This window comes from Phoca vitulina, unplaced genomic scaffold (assembly GCF_004348235.1).
Source record: "Phoca vitulina isolate PV1807 unplaced genomic scaffold, GSC_HSeal_1.0 scaffold5, whole genome shotgun sequence".
Classification (NCBI taxonomy): Eukaryota; Metazoa; Chordata; class Mammalia; order Carnivora; family Phocidae; genus Phoca; species Phoca vitulina.
The window spans coordinates 78,790,606-78,811,408 of record NW_022589708.1 but is presented as its reverse complement, the minus strand read 5'-3'; the positions used below and the strand labels follow the sequence as shown (position 1 = coordinate 78,811,408).

The window sequence follows — 20,803 nt, the reverse complement described above, 5'->3', positions numbered from 1 at the left end:
CACACACACACACACACACACACACACACACACACACACACACACACACACCCCCCGTCCAGGCACTTTCCTTTGATCAGCAACAACAATGCTAGATGAAGACTGGCAGATTCTTTTCTGGACAAACTGAAGAGTGAAAGAAAGGAGACATGCAGACACGGATACTTAGAGATGGCACTGCTGTTTGCAGTCCCTTACCCTGGCTCCGCTGCCCTGGTATCCCCATGCTGGACTTCCTGAGCGCCCCCATCCACCACTCGAACTACACATGGGAAGATTAATCATTGAAGCGCCACAGAAATCCTGAATTCAGTTACTGCAATATGAAAGTGGGGGACAGATGTGTGACAGTGCAGCCACGGGATAGGAGGTGGACCCTAAAAATCATTCCTGTTTTTGAAGTGGGGGGTAAAAGGATAGAATACAAAAGTTTTCACTGAAGAGTGGCCCCAGATTTCTTTTGCTTGACAGCACAGTGTTTTTAAAGTCTTGAATGCCTTCCACCAAAGGCAAGGTCCAATTTGCCGAGGGCTCCACCTCTACCTACTTCATTCTCTCCCCCAACAGGTTACCAGCCCAGCCCCCTTGCTCACCTGAATTTGAAAACCTCTCAGTGAAGTCTATAAGTTTAAATGTACTGTGGAAAGAAAAATAATTCTCTCCATTTGCCCCACAGGATTGCTGGGGATCTGATTGCTCCCACTGGTCCCTGCCATCACTTCCCCTGCTTCTCCCCTCCTCACCGGGGCACTCTGAAATTCTCTTCCCTCAGGCTGGTGGTGACACTGGGACTTGGGGGGTGGGGAGATACTCAGGGGAGCAGAGGGCCTGCGTAAGCCTCAAGTCTGTCGATTTCACTCAAGTTTACACATGAGTATCAAGCCTTGGCCCAGTTAATACATGTACTTTCATTTATTTGTCATTGTTGGAAACCTCATAGAGACATGGACCAGACAAAGCGGAATTCATACCACTCTTGAGTCCACACCCTGTACTATATAAGCCTTCACAGCCCTACTTTCACTGTTAATATGCACGTGTCCACATGCACAAAAGCATGCCGGATCAGGAGAGAAGTCCACATGCACAGAAGCATGCCGGATCATGATAGAAGTCCACATGCACAGAAGCATGCCGGATCATGATAGAAGCATGTATCCTCAAATGTTCCTCAAGAGTCACTCATTCCCACCATTCAGAGACAGCCAAAGTATTCTGATTTCTCCCCAGTTTTCTGAATGTACAATGAGCATATATAACTTTTATGAATCAGATAAAGCTACACTATTTCTGTTTGGGAAGAAAAATAAATAATTGCAATGAAGCAATCATTTGAACTGCCCTAGTGACAGCCAAGTGACAGCATGATCTGTGAACACACAGATAAGAGGCTGAATGACCTGCCTGAACCCAGAGCCCGTTGGCATCAGGACCTCAGATTCCTTCTGAACTTTCCCATGCAGTTAGGTTTAGTCAGCTCATTTCCTGTACCCCACTTCAGGGGAGCTTCAATTTAACCACCAAAGACAGGCTCCTGCTCATGAATAGGGTACATGTCTCTCCATTTATTGTAGTTTTATTTCCTGTCATTCAATAAAATTTTAAAAATTTCTCCATGAATGTGTTACACATTCTTCTATTTATACCTAGGTTGTTCACAGTTTGGTAACTGTAGCGAATTTTTTACTGTTTCCTAACCATGTATTGCCAATATATAGAAATATAATTTTTTTTTCCTACCTGACATACGTTTTCCACAGCCTTGGAGTTTAGCCTACACAATCTATGCTCAAATTTCACCTGATAATAAAGCAATTGCTATCAGTCTGACTGGGCCTGCTCAACTTCTCCTGAAATGTCATGACATGTTAATTATTACTCATACACTGCTGATCTATTTCCCTGGGTGGGGGAACAGTAAATATTTTAGGCTTTGTGGATCATTTGGTCTCTGTTGCAACTACTTATTGTAGAGTGAAAACAGACATAGATAATACATAAACAAATGGGCATGCTGTGTCCCCGTAAAAGTTCATATGGTACATTCCCTTAAGACGGACTGGGACCAATAGTTCTGCATCAATTCCTACAGAAGAGGAATTCCCCAAGTAGAGGATGGCTGTAGAAAGACAAAACCAGGAACCCTCAGAACCTGGAATCAGTAGAGGATAGCAATCTAACCACAGGAACCTGACCAGGGCTCAGTATATTGCTAATCAACCCATCTATTGCCACAATCCTGGGAATTAGTAATTTGGCTGCACTCAGCTGGGCTCACACATGAGGTCGCAGTCAGCACGTTAGCTAGGGGCTGTTGGAGGAGGATGGCTTCCCTCATTGATCTAGCAGCTGATGCTGAGGTTGGCTAGTGCTGGCTGACAGCTGGGCACGTCTGGATGGCCAGACTGAACTGATTGACAGGGTGGAGGACGGCAGGAAGGTAAGTTCTCAAGGCACAGGTGCTTTCCAGGCCTCTGCTTGCATCACATCTGCTATCTGTCCTACTGGCCAGTGCAAGTCCGTGGCCAAGCCCAGAGTAAGGCAGTGGGAGAAGCAAAGTCATACTGCAAAGAAGTGTGCAGATAGGGATGGAAGCAATTTGTGGCCATTTTGTGATCTACTACACTCAGCTATTCTAGCCAAAGATATATAGGAAAACTAATAAATGTCCCTTTCAAGCCAGAACAGATCAATCCAAGAGGAATCCAGATCAAAAATTGAATTCAAGATATTTAAGCAAGTACATAGGTCTGGGTAGCAAGTTAAAAACACCCCCCAGAAGCCCAGTTACTAGAAATGCCTGAGTTCAGGGACAAAGAGTTCAGTGACTCAGAAGACAAGAGTACAGGGCAGCTACCTGGTTTCAGGGATCACTTCCAGTGGTTTATTAAATCCTAATCTATTTAGAAAGCTGATTTGGTTTGGGGGGATTTGCATACCAGAATGACCATCTACAGGTGGTAAAGTTATGGCAACAGAGAAATTTAAAAGAGTAAGTTTACCAAAAGACAATGATTTCAGATTGGGACTCACGTAAAACAAGGCAGTTTGCTCCCTGCCTCAGAATGGAGGCGGTCACTGAGATATCAATATGGCCCACGCCAGGTGCCCCTGGTCCAGTGATGGCTAGAATGGCCGTTACTACATGGAAATAACACTGGATCCAAATCCTAAAAGTCACGTCCTGATCTATGAGTCCATATTATAACTTTTACTTGATTTTTGTTTTTCTTCTTAAAATACATAGTCTCAGATTCTTACTTGAGACCTAACATGTGCCAAGCATCAGGCAACAAAAACCAAGTAGTAAAGCATCTGCTAATAAGGTTTTCCAAGGTCAAGCTACCCTTCTATTTTGAGATTTAAGTATGTTAAGTTTTAAGTTTCTCATTTTACTGCTCTGTTAGAAAAAGATTAGTCTTGGATGATATCTTTTTAATTTTTTTTTAATTCCCCATGATGGCATGGTATGAATTGTGATAATTTCTCTCATCTTCTAATGTTGTAATAGTTTTTAAAATCAACTTCACGCAGTTTAAGTTCATTTTTACAATTTCAGAAACAAGATGTACCATTTCTACTCATTTAAGAGTAGTGTTTAATAGGTCTAACATAAATAGAATTTTCATGCAGAAGTAGTAATATTTCAACCACATATTCTCTACTATAAAATGTTCAGAAGGATCTGAATTTGGGAAGTGAGCCAAACTGCAAGGATGGGACAGATGGCCGGGAAAGTCTATGAAAAATACGGCAAGAAGAATTACTCTTTGAGACTCTAGACAAGCTTCCCATGACTCAGTTAAACAATTACTGAGCTAGTGCCTATTTCTGGAGACAAGAGATGTGCATGCTGCTTCTTTCTGTGGCCATAATGGCTATCACAGAGATCCCATAACATTTCAATAATGAGAGGTACTGAGAGTGTAACGCAGAGTCTCTGTCCTCATGGAGCTCACAACCCAGTATGAGGAAGACCAAAAACCAGTGTCCTGAAAGGCTGCCTGTTGGGCACAGACTATTTTGGCCCATCAGTCAATTCAACCCAATGAAGAAGATACATTATTTATACTTCTTGACAAAAAAGATAAAGTTGGTTCTCCTTATACCTTATGCCTAATACATGATCAGGGACTTTGTAGTCTTGGTTCCTGGACATCTAAGGACTACAGCCAATAACCCAATGTTGTTGACCTGAGCTAACAGTCACTGCTGATCTGCAGGGTGACAGTTTACTTACTGAAAGAAGTAGCAATAATTCTTTACTAACTGAAAAAAATTTAGAAACTCAAAACTCTTCTTACTGACCAAGATATTTACAAAAATAAGGTTTGGACTCAATCCTCTTCACTTGGTCTCTGTGTACAGGAATGGAATATCTGAAAATCTTGTGATTAAGAAAGGGAAGCAGGTGGCTTTACTTAAATGACAAGACCAAAAATGTAGTCCTCCCTAGGAGGGCAACATGACACAACTCAACCTGATTTTCCTGCTGCTGTTTGCTAGCAATAATTAGAGAAGAAAGAGGTAGTCAGTCACAAGATACCCTAAGATCTCTACTTCCTGGCAAAGAAGTATAACCAGTTCTGCATATTTGAGTTAACTCAGCGTATGTGTAGATGAATTACAAAAATAAAGCTCCTGCTATTGAGAAAAAATCTGTGTGTATTCTTCTGAAGGCTTGGCTACGTAAGAATTCAGTAGATTTGCTTTTCTTTGATAAAGCTGCTAATGGCAATAAATTATTTTGGTTTTTTTGGTTCAAAACTCTTACAGACGGACATCTAAAAGTTCAACCTAATCAGGCACCAATTATATTAAGAAATTAATTAAGCAAAGCAGTAGGATAACAGGAAAGCCTTTTTTCTGGCCTTAAAAATAAACAAACAAGCAAATATATTTTTTTAAGATTTATTAATTTTAGAGAGAGAAAGAGAGAGAGCACGAGCAGGAGAGAGGGGCAGAGGGAGAGAGAGCATCCCAAGCAGTCTCCCCACTGAGCGCAGAGCCCTAAGCAGGGTTCAACCTCACGACCCTGAGATCATGACCTGAGTCGAAACCAAGGGTCGGACACTCAACTGACTGAGCCACCCAGGTGCCCCAACAACAACAAAAAAAAAGTTTTTAATTTTTTTAATTTAAAAATTAAAAACCCTAGTCGTAGTTTTCACATATACTCCCTAAGGCCTGAAAGGGCTTTAAAAGTGATATACTAAAATGATACACCTAAAAAATAAGGCCTAAAATACAAATATCCAAAGAAATAGAACAAAGAACTTTTCAATTAGGAAAGCATCTTAGACTTTTCTCTTGGTTCTGACTGAGTGGAATTCGCTTGACAAAATAAAATATGAAATGGTAACAGAAGTGGGAAGTCTGGAGAGTAGAGGTCAGCAAACTGTACCCACTGGTCAAAGCTGCTCCACCACTTGTTTTCATATGGCCTGTGAGATGAAATGGCTTTTACATTTTTAAGTGGTTGGAAAAAAACCCAAAGAATAATAATACTTTGTGACATGCGAAAATTATACAAACTCCAAAGTTCGGTGTGAATTCATGAGGTTTCACTGGAACACAGCTGGGCCCGTTGTTCACATACTGTCTGTGGCTGCTTCACTCTACGAGGAGTGGCTGCTACAGAGGCCTTATGACCTGAAAAGCCTAAAAGATGTCCTGTTCGGCCATTCCAGAGAGCAGCCCGGTGCCGGGAGTGCGGGTGCAGCTGGCCCCACACCTGACCTGATCAGAGGCTGTGCTCCCCTGCGACACCGGATCCGTCACTGAGCTGGCATCTCTAGGCTCCAAATCCACCAACCACAAATACTGTCAATGATGTGGGAAACAAAGGCAGAAGAAAAATGATTAAGTTTCCTTACTCCCTGCAGCCCACTGACAAGTCCTTGAAACAGGCAGAGGGACCTTCCTCTAGCGACTCAACTGCTTCAATGTTGATACTTTGCTAAGGGCAAAAGGCAATCTTAGCCCAACCCCAGGACCCTGTGAGTCTACTTTAACATATAAAAATCCCTTTGGAAACTTCCTTTATCTCTAAACCCCCCAAGATACATGTTGGCAATCATCACCCAAGCATATGATCCACCAATAAACATCTGAAGGGTCTCATGACTCAGGTTTTATTAGACGGTAATAAATGACCTTTTCCCAACAAAAGCTAGCCCCCTCAAGGTCCTGGAAATCTTGCTTCCAAAATTCCTTAGAGACTTACCCCATCCCTAACCCCCTCCCAACTTGAAAGTATATAACGGGCCCCTCCTCATGACCCCAGTGCAGCTCTTCCTGCCTATGGGTCCTGCCCTCGTGCTTTAATAAAATCAACTTTTTGCACCAAAGATGTCTCAAGAATTCTTTCTGGGCTGTCGGCTTCGAACCCTAATGTTCTTTCCTACATCATTAACAGGAAACCACATAAAAGTCCGAGCCTGCTGAAAGGTCAGCATAGCCACACAAGTACGTGAGACCTAGCACTGTCACCAACTACCATTTCCACACCGGAGCTTGCTATGTTCTTATGTAGAAAAACCACTTACTATGGGAATAAAAGAGAAATTTAATGAAGTAGACCTAATTTTACTTACTTAGGAAAACCATAAATTCTGTAAATCTTTTTTTTTTTTTTTAAGATTTTATTTGTTTGACAGAGAGAGACACAGCAAGAGAGGGAACACAAGCAGGGGGAGTGGGAGAGGGAGAAGCAGGCTTCCCGCCAAGCAGGGAACCCGATGCGGGGCTCGATCCCAGGACCCTGGGACCATGACCTGAGCCGAAGGCAGACGCTTAACGACTGAGCCACCCAGGCACCCCAAATTCTGTAAATTTCTTTACAACAGTACCCCCCTTTATGAATTTTTCATTATTAGTAGATCACTTCCATTGCTCCCTACATCACCTCCATTAAACCAAATATTAAGTTCTTTGTGCTACTGTGTTCCTTATCTTGATGCCCTTTTAAAACACTCTAACTCAATTTGAAGAAATCCTTTTACCTCTCAGTTGGTTCCTTTTTTTACGATCATTCTCTCCAGAGGTGTATTTTCTTCTGCATTACAACAGTAGAACATAAGGCTTTTTTGAGCTATTTTTACTAAGGCTTAAAATTTATTTTTAAAGACTTTTGAAGACTTCCATTTCTAATACTATGGTGGGCCAAAATGTCTGAAGGACCTGTCTATAAACCACAGGATCCCACATAAGAATAATTTTTATGTATGAGAGAGTCACAGCAAGTAGAGCAAGTAAGGAGAAATTTCAAGGTTCTCCCTTTAACCAAAAGAAGAAAAAACAAAAAAAGAACTCAAAGATCTACAAATAGCAAATAAGCATATGAAAATATGCTACACACATCAGGGACATGCAAATTAAAACAACAATGAGCTACCACCACATACCTGTTAGAAGGGCCCAAATCCAGAACACTGACAACACCAAACGCTGCAGGAACTCTGACTCACTGTCGGTGGGAGTGCCAAGTGGTCCAGCCACTTTGGAAGACAGTTTGGCAGTCCTTTGGTGCTCCACCCAGATCTCTTTGAATCCCTTTTACCAGCACTGGGTGCCCACCCCCAACTTTTGAAACTCTGCTGCTGCTAATGGCTTACACCTGCCCCCACCCTCAGAGTACACCCCAGGACCCAGAGCAGAGACACAGAAGCCCCTGGGAGTTCACATCCACCCAAGCCCCTAGGAATGCCCCTAGTCAGTGACTGATGCAGAAATATGGAAGCTCAGCTCTCTTTGCCTTAAGGGGTGACAAACTTCACACAGCATTTTATGCTCTGGGACTCCATGGAATCTTGTTGATCCTGGGACTTCTCCTGAAATCGTATCCTTATTAGTTGGCCTCTTTGTCTTCCTTTTCCTATCCCCACCAATCCCTCACTGGTTTCTCCTGGGAGCACTTCTTTAATAAATCGCTGGCCTGGGAATCCTTATCTCAGGATCTGATTCTGAGGAACCGGAGCTAAGACAACCTCAAGTACTGAAATTACTAGATATATGATACAAAACAATTATGTATTAAGTGCTCAAAGATTTAAAAAATGTAACCACAAAGAATGAGCAGTGAGAAGCTATTAAAAATGAACAAGTATATTTGGTAAAGAAGCAGACAGAACTATTAAAGTAAAAATTTAATTACTGAAATAAATTCAATGGATGGCTTAAATAACAGATTAGACATAGCTAAAACTAGAATTAGTGAACTGGAAGAAAAATCTAAAGAATGTATCCAAAATATATTCCAACAAGACAGGGAGACAGAAAATATAAGAGAGTTTAAAAGATGTGAGGGCTAGAATGTGTTGGTTCAATAGACATATAATCAGAATCCCGGACGGAAAACTAGACCCAGCAATCTCATTCTTCGGTATGTACCCTGTAGATACTCTTGCACTTCTGCACCAGGAGACATATGGAAGGACACAAATGGCAACATTGTTTATAACAGCCCCCAACTGGAAATAGCTTAATGTTCATCAGAAGGATAAAACATAAGTAAATAATAGCAAAGTCACACACTAGAAAATTATATAGCAATAAGCAATAAACATAGATGTACTACAGCTATATAAACAATAACATGGATGAATCTCAAAAAATTCTTTTATAAAGCACAAAAATAAGCAAAACTAAACCATATATTATTTAGAGATACATAGCAATGATAAAACTTTTTTAAGGCAAGGTAACAGTATAGTTACTTCTGGTGAGAAGACAGAGGATCAGTCTCAAAAGGTGTACACAGGGTACTGACAATATTCTAGATCTCAAGATGGATAGTAGTTTCATGAATGTTCATTTTATTATATTCTTCATAAACTAGCATAAATGACTTATTTTGTATATATTAAATATTATATTAAAAGTAATGTTTGTAGGGGCGCCTGGGTGGCTCAGTCGTTAAGCGTCTGCCTTCGGCTCAGGTCGTGATCCCAGGGTCCTGGGATCGAGCCCCGCATCGGGCTCCCTGCTCGGCGGGAAGCCTGCTTCTCCCTCTCCTGCTCCCCCTGCTTGTGTTCCCTCTCTCGCTGTGTCTCTCTCGGTCAAATAAATAAATAAAATAAAAAAAAAAAAAAAAAGATCGAAGGTAATGTTTGTAGACTCTCTATAAAACAAATAGTATAGATGGGTGCTAAAGTAACTCAGACCCACCCTTACCATGTCAGATGAACCACAGCTTGAATCTTGTATCTTACTGTGTCTTTGAGCAGGTTACTGACCATTCATAGAACTAAGCTTTCTCATAAAATAATGGCAATAATATCTGCCTCATGGGGCTTACTATGAGAATTTATACGGTAAGATGACTAGACTCTCTAAGTTCCACGGTGGGTAGGACTGTGTCTCTCTTACTCATCTATGTATCCCTAGTGGATAGCACATGCCTGGAACATAGCAGGTATTTATGCTAATTCCTCTTCCTTCTAAAAGTACAGAACAAAGTGTTAGGAGTATATGTGTTGCTTTAGAGTGGTTCTTTCATTGTTTTTGGTTTTGAGGGTTTTTTTCATTTTTAAAGATTTTATTTTTAAGTAATCCCTACACCAACGTGGGACTTGAATTTACAACCCAGAGATCAAGAGTCACATGCTCCACCGACTGAGCCAGGCAGGCACTCCTGTTTGTTTGCTTTTCAGACGGACGTTTCATCTTGGCACTGACTATATGTTACTATATGTAAGAAGTAACTTGACTTCTCCAGGTTTTGGGTTCTTAATCTGTTGCACAACAAAACTGAACTAAGATATATAATTTCTCAGTGTCTACAGCCTGATGACACACCATATATATATTAGTCTTTTCAAAAAGTAAACAATAAAGTCAGCATATTTTTGTTAGACAAAATGCAAATTCAAGTTACATGTTCATGGATATCCCCCAAGAAGAATAACTACCTAAACAATACCATGTGTGAGATGATCCAAACTGTGTTCAGCGATAGTCCTCTTAGGTGAATGTGTCATGAATTAGGGCCCTTTTACCTTCCAGCACATTACATTAGTTTGGTGCTCCTATCTTTGACCTCCCTCATTCTTGGCCTCTTTCCTATGGTTCCTATTTTTCTTCTGTGATTATTCCCAAAACTTAGCCCTCCTCATGCTTAGCACTCAGCGTATGTAAGTTCATCGACTCTGACACCTTTAACTATTACAGTTATCACAATTCATTTGAGTCCTGACAACATTAGATCAATAGGTCAAAACAAACCTCAGGACCCCCTGTTCCTAAAATGTAATGCCCATGCAGCTCTGGCTACCACATGCTGAGCACCGACTCGTCTGCCCAGAGGGAACACAGGGAAACCCAGAGCTCCGGGCCTGTGTGACACGGGAGAGAAGCTGACTCACTCAGGCTGGTAGCCTAAGAGGGACGTTCAGCTCCTCCACTCCCATCACACATCTTTACAATCCTAACGGCACTCTCCTCATAATCTGAGCCCCTTCTTCAGTCTGAATTTGTTATGGCTCACCCACCGTGGGCTTGGCCTTTCCAGCTCAAAGGCACTGTAATAGCCGTCAAATGTTAGAGTAAAATCACAGATATTTACAGCCTTGAGAATACAATAAACAAGACCCACTGAGAGCAGCAAGAGTTGTTTCAATTCCCCCTGGAAGGTGCCAGCTAACTTACCTGATCTTTTCCAAGGCATTTGTTACCTGCTGTGGCTCAATATCATAGAGTTTCACCCTGAAGCCTCCACTGGCAAACAACATAGCCCAGCTTTGCCCAATGAGTCCGCTAAAGGGAAAGAAAATTAAGAAAGGCTTCCAGTTAACTTCATGGAACAGTTTTTCATTCCTAACCCAGAATGAAATTTTTAAAATTATACAGCATCCTATTTTAAAATACTTAATATCTTAAAATTATACATTTGTCTAGCTGTATTTATTTAAAATGTTATCTCTTTCCATATAGGAGCCCCTGAATCCTCAGCTCCAGGGTCAGCAGTAACCTTCTGCCCGGTACACTGCTGGATGTCAGGTGGTTAACATTAGTTCACACACTGAAGCAAAAACTTACAGTAGAGAGGTGTGGTAGGGTGTGGTGGAGGCAAAAGGCCCCTCTGTGAACCCCCATTTGACCACTGTCTCAGGCAAGTTACTTAATGTGAAGAAAAGAGAGAGTATTTTCCCCATCCTCCTCAAATAAATAATTGCTGCTACCACCAGCAGCTTCTGAGCAGATCTTGGGTGCCAGGCAAGATTTAACATCGTACGTGGCTTTCCTCTGTTAATCTTTACAACAACCCCACAAGGTAGGTGCTATTATTATTTCCCATTTTATATATGGGAAAACTGAGGCATCGAGGGGTTAAGACTACACAGGCTGTACGTGCTGGAGCTAGGAGATGAACCCAAACAGCCCGACCCTCAGATCCTAACTACTGGTACCTCTGCCCACACTGTTTCAGTATGTTACCAGAAAAGGAAAAGATAAAAAAGACAGGAAGAACTCACACAGAGTTGTTCAAAAGGTTCAAAATGAATGTTAAGGAGCACGTCTAGAGCCCAAATCTTGGTTTCTAATATCATTCTCCAATAAAGGGAACCAAGGCTCCTTGGAGAAATGGCTGATTCTAGGACTGAGCCAGGAAATACACAACATGAGCCCAGAGTAATTGGGAGTGCCAGAACGTAAACAGTGCTAATAAAAAATTAAAATTTAAAAAAAAATTGTAAAAGCCTATCTTGACAGAACATGTCAAAGGAACGCAGGAGCCAACTGAAAGCTCTAGGGGACAAAGCTGGAATAAGTTGAGCAAAAACGGAAAGTAACACTGGATTATAACCCAAAGTATAAACTAAGTATCCATGAGTCCACATTGATATCAATAAATGTTTGAATAAATAAATGGGGGAGAAGCCAAATCTCCCTTGCAGAAGAATTGCACAGTAATTTATGTAGACACTCTGCCCTCAGAGAGTTGTAACCGAACTCCCCATTACTGAAGCATGGGCTGTACAGAATGACTTCCTTCCAAAGAGTACAGTAATGAAAAGGGAAAATTTAGAGTGACTTTACAGTGGAGAAAACTGGCAAACACTACCTCAGACAAGTGATCAAGGTCAACATCAACAGTGATAAATAATGTTATAGGATGCACCCTGGATACAACATGATGAGAAGGGCACTTTATCTCTGTAGTCTTCCTCCCAAATACCCATCATCCATCTAATAATGAGAAAAACATCACACAAATCCCAACACAGAACAGTCTCCAAACTATCTGACCACCACTCCTCTTCACTGTCAAGGTGACTAAAAACAAAGAATATCTAAGAAACTCACAGTTGAGAGGTGCCAGAAGAGAAATGACAAGTAAATGTAATTTGGTATCCTGGATGGGATCCTGAACATTAGGTAAAAACTAAGGAAATCTGAATAAAGTATGGATTACTAAATAATAATATATCAATATTAGCTCATTAATTGTAATAAATGTACCACACTAATACAAGATATTAATAATAGGGAAAACTGGGTGAGGGAGTATATGGGAACTTTCTGTACTATCCTCACAATTTTTCTGTAAATCTAAAAAAATAAAGCCTATTTTTAAAAAAATGAATGTTTATAACAGCAATTCCACACCTGGGTATGTACCCAATAGAAATGAAACATATGTCCCGAAAAACACCAATTTGTACATATATGTTTATATGAGCCTTATTCATAACAGCTAAATGGAAATGACCCAAAAGTCCAATAGCTAATGAATAGGTAAATAAAATGTGGTATACCCATAAAAAGTTATTCAGCCACAAAAAGGAATAAAGTACTGATATGTGCTACATGGAACCTTAAAAAAATTCTCAGCAAAAGAAGTCAGTCAGTAAGGTCTACATATTGCATGATTCCACTTCTAGGAATTGGCAAATCTATAGAGACAGAAAGTGGATCTGTGGTTGCCCAGGGCTGGAGAGGAAGGAACAGGAGTGACAGCTGATGGAGGCAGGGTTTCTTTTGGGACGACAAGAATACTCTAAAATTGACTATAGTACAGTTGTACAACCCTGTGAATATACTAAAAGGGTGAACTGTGTGCTAGATGAATGTCAACAAATCTGTGATTAAAAAATGAACGTATGTGAAAATGTTTTGAAAACCAACTCCTGCCACACAAATGTAAAGCAATAATACTTAGTAAGCTCTTAAATTTGGTTGAGTGGAAGGGCAAAGAGGAAATGATTATCACATTTGGTGGAATGTAGGTGGTTACCTTGAAGCACGATTTAGAATTCTTTCCCCAAAGGTGCTTGCCTGCTACATGAGTGTTCAGCTAGAGGTGAGAGGAAATCAAGGGATTTCTCCAAAGAAGGTGACATCCAGGAAGGTAGTTCATAGAGCTAATAGGCAACAAAATCCACTTAAACTTGTCTCCAATTCCAAACTCCAGTGCTGTTTCGTTACATTCCAAGCTCACCCATTCAAAAGGGTATACCAGTTTCCCCTTAGGGGACCCATAGGCTAACAGATATATTTGATGATGCTCCACAAGGGCAGAACTAATGGTGGGGCCAGTGAGAACTTACCGAGCCTGCTGAGTTATCCAACTCTGGATGCAAAGAATAGCTATCTGTGTTCATCATCTTATGATTTTAAAAATGACCACTAAATTATTCAGACTTAAAAGGAAGGAAATTCTGGACACATGCTACAACATGGATCAAGGTGGAAGACATAATGCAAAATAAAATTAACTCAGTTACCAAAAGACAAATACTGTGTGATTCCACTTGTATGAGGTACTTAGAATAGTCAAATCCATAGAGACAGAGAATAGAATGGTGGTTACCAGGGGTTGGGGGAAGGGAGCACTGGGGACGTGTTATTTAATGGGGACAGAGTTTCAGTTTTGCAAGAGAAAAAGTTCTGGAGATTAGTTGCACAATGTAAATGTACTTTAACACTACTAAACCACACACTATTCTCACAACTTTAATATGATTTGGAACTTTTCCATAATATAAAGTATATGAATGGGAAGAAAGGAAGTAGAGACAGAATATAGACAATTTTATTGAGGTCTGAAGAAAAATGTGGCAGTTACTCGAAGGAGATACGAGGTCAAGAGGGGATACTTATGAGGCTGGGAGAAATAACCGTGTTTACATGCTATAGAGCATGATTCCCCGCAGACAACACAGCACTTTGGCCTGAGGCTCCTGCACCTACTTCCACTGCTTGGGTAGTCCTGAGGCTTGATGTTACTCAGGAAAAGGCAGCCCCAGTAATCAAGCAGGTGGAAAATCCTTGGAATTGGAGGTATCAGAACAGAGGTAGGTGATCACCTGGCATCAAATATTGGGTAGGTGATTAGGTGATCTACTTTTCTCTCAATCTTGAGATTTTTCCAATGCCACTTGGAATATTAAAAGTGAATTGCATCTGATCCACAAATTGCCCTTGGTACTCTTCATACAATTCAAACACAAATCAACATTCTCTAGGGTTCCCCTAAATTGGAAGCTTCTCAAAATGTGATCCAGATATCAGCAACATATTCCCCACTTCAGAGGGGCCGAAAAGGGTGTGTGGACAAAGCCAGGCATTGAGTGGTGGGAGGCACTTTTCCATGAGCACTCACATGTCTTGCTGGCTGTTCTTCAGCCAGATCATTTGTCAGAGTTAATTTGCAGAAATACATCCCTCGAGGATAAAGAGCAAGCTTGCTTACCTCTTACTATAAAAACAGTAGTTTCCCCAAGCTCAATGTTCCTGTCCTGGAACACAGTGAATCTGCAGGTATCCACCTGGAACCTCTACATCTCCTCCATGGGACTCAGGGCAAAAGGAATAAATGCTAATAGGATGCTCATGCTGCCTGCCCTGCTACGACTAAGAAAATTCTGTCTCTGACCCATGAGTCTCATATCCTCTGCCAGCATTCAGGAAATATTAACAAGCTAAATTATTAGCTTGCAAGTAGACAGAACATTCAGCAGGACAGGCTTGTCTCAGATGTGGTGTCATTTCATTATAGTAACTACGTGCTACTTTGGGGAAGGGGGGTGGCTAGAATAGCAGTCAAAGGATGGGGCTCCAAGAAGTATTATCCCCACTCCATCTCTCCTCCCCCTACCTTTCCTAATTCAGCTAATCTATCATTCAGGCTCTGAGTACAGAAAGCACTCCACACAGTTACAACGCCCCCCCCCCCCTTCCATCAGGCTTGGGCCCAAGCAACTGAAGGGAAGAGCTTGGCATGCCTCCCTCCTATTGACCTGAAAATCCTGTTAATGCCACAGAAGTGCTATCCAAGCTTCAAAGCCTTCACACAATGCTCACTTGAGCTAAGCCTCTGATACATACAAGGGGTTATTGAGATGGGCTACTATCTTGTTACAAGGTATCTTATGTGAAGCCATTTGTTGGAAAAATGGAGTGAAAACAACTAAAATACTTCTACTCAATTTCAGGAGAGGGAACAAGATTATATAAAATGTTTTACTCCATATTCTTCTGCAATATTAAAATATTTTACAGTTAATGTAAAATTTACATATATAAATTTTTTATTAAACTCTCAATGCTCTAGACCTGTACTGTCCAATATGGTAGACTCTAGCCACATGCTGCTATTTAAATTAATTAATAAATTTTAAAAATCATCAATAGTACTAGACATGTCTCAAGTATTCAATAGCCACATGTGATAGTGGCCACCAACTTGGACAGCAAGGGCATAGCAAGGACATATATAGAACATTTCCCTCTTTGCAGAAAGTTCTATTGACAAAGCTGTTCTAGGCTCTGAGGGAAAAAACCCCATAGACCACAAGCCAGAGTTTGAAAGAGATAGCCCTGCCTGAAGACTTCTCTTCCTCAAACGCCCACTACCCTCCCCACACACACTCCAGAGCTGCAAGCCAGTAAGTTAAAAGGCCACTAACATTCATGCAGGTCATCCCAAACGACCAGTCATTGACTCTAAATGTTTTTCTCCCCACTGCCAGTATCATAATGTTTGACATACATGGTGATTGACTCAACCATGAAAGGAGCCCATCGTACATACAGCCTGACTCTAGAATGGGTACTTTCACAGCAGGGTTGACAGTGTGTGTCCGCCCTGTGATAATCATCAAACTGTGTACGTAGGACTTCTGCACTCTGCTGTATGTATAATTCATAAAAATATTTTTCCGAAAGAGACTTCTTTTCCTTTCCATTTTGTGGCTTCAGAAACTACCACACCCCTCCAGAATGACTCATCTCCTCGATCCATGGAAAAGCTTTCACCCACATGCTGATCAGGCCAGGGAGCCTGTCAGGGGTGAGAGCTCCACGGGGCCTCCAAGGCAGCCTTAGCAGCAGACCCCTCCATCAGTAAGCCTCCCCCCCCGCCCAGCCCACATCCTGTGTCCAGCACACAATGAAACGGAGAGGATGGGCACAAAAGGAAAGGACCTTAAGTGCCAGGCACGGGTAAGGCTCACAGGCCATACAAGGTTGAAGGGTGAGAGGCGTCAGCTGGCCTTTTTATAAAAGCCCAAGTACTGTCGCTGCTTTTACAGAAAAGACTTTCCACAAAGGAGAACACAATAGATTCACCTCATTAAGTAAACCTCCTCCCACCACTTGACTTTCAAAATACGTGAGTGTAAGTGCCTCCCAAATGAGCCTTCACTGCAGGGAGAGGCACAACAAAGGGGGAGAAGGAAGCTTTCTGCAGAGAGGCTTTCTCGACTGACCAAGGTTACATCATTGCCTAAGCCTGCACTGTGCGGTGGGGCAGCCACATCACAGCCACACGGCACTAGCTGGCACTTGCAAAGTGCCTAGTGTGAAGTGAGATGTACTGCAAGTGTGAAAAACACACTGGGTTTTAAAGGCTATGCCCCCAAAAAAAGAATGTAGACTCTTTCAAAAGTAATATTTTACATCAATTACTTGTTGAAATAATAACACTTAAACATACTGAAATTAATTTCACCTTTTTTTTTTAAAAGATTTTATTTATTTATTTGAGAGAAGAGAGAGAGCGCATGAGTGGGGGAAGGTCAGAGGGAGAAGCAGACTCCCTGTGGAGCAGTGAACCTGATGTGGGGCTCCATCCCAGGACCCCGGGATCATGACCTAAGCTGAAGGCAGACACTTAGCCTACTGAGCCACCCAGGCAACCCTAATTTCACCTTTTTTAAATTGTAATTACTACAAAATATAATTACATATGTGACTAGCACTGGTGGTTCACATTACATTTCTAACAGGCAGCAATGACTTAAAGAATCATCGGGGATCATAATTCAATCATTTATCTTAGTTGTTTTTTTGGTGTCAGGACACCTAGTTCCACCCCAACTCTGCAACTCTGCTGTGATCATACAGAAGTCAGTCTCGTGTCCAAGAGAGCTGTAGTCCTTCATCTACAAATGCACTTGGGGGTGGGGCGGCATTCACTCTAGAGCAGTAGTTTTCAACCTTTCTACCAAAGACATTTCTACAATAATGCAAGCCACCACGGTCCTTATGTTTGAATACTGATTGCCAAATAAATTAACTGATCTTACTAACTTTGTTAATGACCAAAAAATCAACATAAGACAAGTGTCCAAAAAGAAATATTTATAACATTAAATATACATAAACTCCTATAAACCCAGAAATAAAAGATGAATACACCAAACACAAGAGGGGGTAAACTGCTATAAAGTATGTGAACAAACTAACTTGAAAATATACTCTACTGCTTTAGTCTAATAATAGCAAATAAAATATATATCCAAAAGACAGAGATTAAAAAAACGGACAATGCTTAGTGTTGGTGAAGTTATGGGCAAACGGGCACTTACAAACCATTGTGGGGAATAAAAGAGGTGCAAAGTCGCTGGGGGCAGTCTCACAGCCTGTATCAAAGTTAAGTATTTCTAACATTTACCTGGGAATTTTACTTCCCGAATTGATCTTAGGCTAGGTTAATATGGGCAACACACAGACACTCATTTACAGTAGAATTTATATTAGCAAAAAAGTAAAAACTAACCCTGTAACATTCAGCATTAAATAAATTATATACAGATAAAGCAAAGAGAGCAAATTTTTAACAATTATTGAATAGCAAAGTGGATATGTGGGTATTCTTTTTTCCATAATTTCTACTCTTCTGTGTATTTGAGAATTTTTATAAAAATTTGGGGAGAAATTAGTTATATTCCATACAACAGGCATTAAAGACAAAGCCGATTTCTTCTTGTTACAATAGTTTCAAAGCCTGTATCGCCCGTAGTCCTCTAGAGGAGGGACCAAGAGCAAAAAGCCAAGTGCTGGGAAGCTGCTGGCATCGCTCCCCCCTCACACACACCCAGTCATTCATGACTGGACACGACACGGCATCTGACCCAAAGCGACCATCAGCTGGCTTACCAGCACCTGCTATACCTGCAGCCTGGCTTGCACAGAGGAGACAAGCCCAGCAGACTTCCTCTCCTGAAAACTGGACCTAAAATGTGGGAACTATAAGTCAGTAATGGGCACTGGAGTTGAAAGATTATGATGCTGGGGCTGGCAGCAATGTGCAAGAAAAAGAAGCAGAGGGGAGAGAAAAAGTGAGCAAGGACAGGCAGGGGGAGTCTACGGCGCAGACTAATATAACCAGGTACAAAGATCAGACCGCACAGCGCCAGAATGAAAGTTCTGTCAGCTTTCTTGTGCCCAGCACGACTTTACCTTGGGCCCAAATACAATTAGCTTCCTGCCCTTAGAGCCGCTGACATCCTATTAACTTTTTCTGAACCCCTAGATACCTGGGGACCATGTAATGGGTCCCTACCATTCTAACAATTCTGATATGCGTTAAAGCTTCTAAATTCATAAATCTGAATTAGTACTTCAGAAAACTACTGCAGGTGAAGGGGCACCTGGGTAGCACTCCAAAAAAAATTCATGCCTCAGAAAGTTTCTTACAAACAATGTACATAAGTCGCCCCAAAGTAAAATTCTGGAATTAAAATATTAAGACTAGCTTAAGGGATGCATTACTTGAAATAAAATAACATTCTACCAGACAGGGTTCAAGACGGCAACTTACAAGGATCCTGAACTTGCCTCTTCCCAGGAACACAAATCTAAGCTACACATCAAACAATTTCCTCTGAAAAGGACCCAAAAGCCAGCTGAACAGCTCCTCCACAACAAAAGATAAAAGGGCCACATCGAGTGGGATAGGAGAAGCAGAGACACAGTCTCATAAGAAACCCAACCCAAGACATGGGGACCCACAGCCTCATCATAATACAGACCTTGTTCCCAAGGACCAAGGGATCTGTGCCCCCACATCAGGCACCCCAACCCTACAGAACTATACTAGAGAAAAAGCTCCCCCCCGCCAAGGGTTTGGCCTCAAAAACCAACGGGCTTACTTCCAGGAGAACCAGAGGGCTATGTGGAACGAAAAATCCACTCTTAAAGGGCTCGTGCACAGACCCACAGACCCTGGGACCCAGCACAAAAGCAGTAGTTGGAAAGGCACCTGGCATATGCAAAGGGGACTGACCTATTAGTTTTAAAGCATCTGAGGAAAGGCAGGAACTTGTTGGGACTCTGTGAAAACAGAGGCACTAGTGGGTGCCATTTCTGTGCTCTCCCTCTGCCTCGGTGGTGCCAGCTTCGGCAAGCACCAGTTTTTAACACCCCGCCCCCGCCTACTATCTCAGGTGGGAGTGCCCTGCCCCCACCTCCACAGGATGCTGCCTCGGCCTGCCCTGCCCTTGCCAGCAGGCATACACAGCCCACCCAGGAGACGCCCCTGGCTCGGGTGGCCAGAGGGGATTGTGTTTCTGGGCCCCATGGTCTAAAACAATCAGAGAGACACTCCCTGGCAGGCTACCACTCCCAGGGCACTGTGCAAAAGATGGAAACACATGTGAAAAGGCCTATTTTCTTGTTCTAGAGCTTCAGCCTGAAAGGCAGGCTATTATGATTACCTATCAATAATTACTTTCAACATAAATGAACTAAGTTCTCCAACCAAAAGATTGGCTGAGGGGCGCCTGGGTGGCTCAGTCGTTAAGCGTCTGCCTTCGGCTCAGGTCATGATCCCAGGGTCCTGGGATTGAGCCCCGCATCAGGCTCCCTGCTCAGCGGGAAGCCTGCTTCTCCCCCTCCCACTCCTCCTGCTTGTGTTCCCTCTCTCGCTGTGTCTCTGTCAAATAAATAAAATCTTTAAAAAAAAAAAAAGAGTGGCTGAACAGATAAAAAGATAAGACCCATCTATATGCTGTCTACAACAGACTCACTTCAGATGTAAGGACACACACAGAATGAAAGTGAAGGGATGGAAAGAAAAGATATTTCATGCAAACAGAACCCAAAGCTGGGTAGCTATACTTATATCAGACAAAAGAGACTTTAAAACAAATACTGTAATAAGAGACAAAGAAGGGCATTACATAATGATAAAGGGGTCGACCCAACAAGAGGATATAACATTTGTAAATATTTATGCACCCAACATAGAAGCACCTAAATACATAAAGCAAATATTAACAGAACTAAAAGGAGAAAATGACAGCACTAATACAATAATAGCAGGAGGCTTTAACATCCCACTTACATCAATGGATAAATTATCCAAACAAAAAATCAGTAATTCCACTATTGGGTATTTACCCAGGGAAAACACTAACTCATAAAGATACATGCATCCCTATGTTTATTGCAGCATTATTTACAATAGCCAAGACATGGAAGCAACCTAAGTGTCCATCAACAGATAAACGGATAAGGAAAATGGGAGTATACACACACACACACACACACACACACACACACACACACAGAGGAA

At 41.7% G+C, this 20,803-nt stretch overlaps 1 protein-coding gene across 3 annotated transcripts in view; it reads right to left on the bottom strand.

Annotated features, from left to right (window-relative positions):
- Nucleotides 1-20,803, bottom strand: part of CRYL1 (crystallin lambda 1) — a 134,519-nt gene that overhangs the window by 105,388 nt on the left and 8,328 nt on the right. The window contains exon 2 of one of the 3 annotated variants that reach the window (XM_032403386.1): nucleotides 10,648-10,755. The exons of 1 other annotated variant lie outside the window; for it this stretch is intronic. In XM_032403386.1, coding sequence (XP_032259277.1) covers nucleotides 10,648-10,755 — 108 coding nt within the window. Of the gene's footprint in view, nucleotides 1-10,647; nucleotides 10,756-20,803 lie in introns of those variants that run through there. One more of the 3 variants, XM_032403389.1, reaches the window with a different exon arrangement.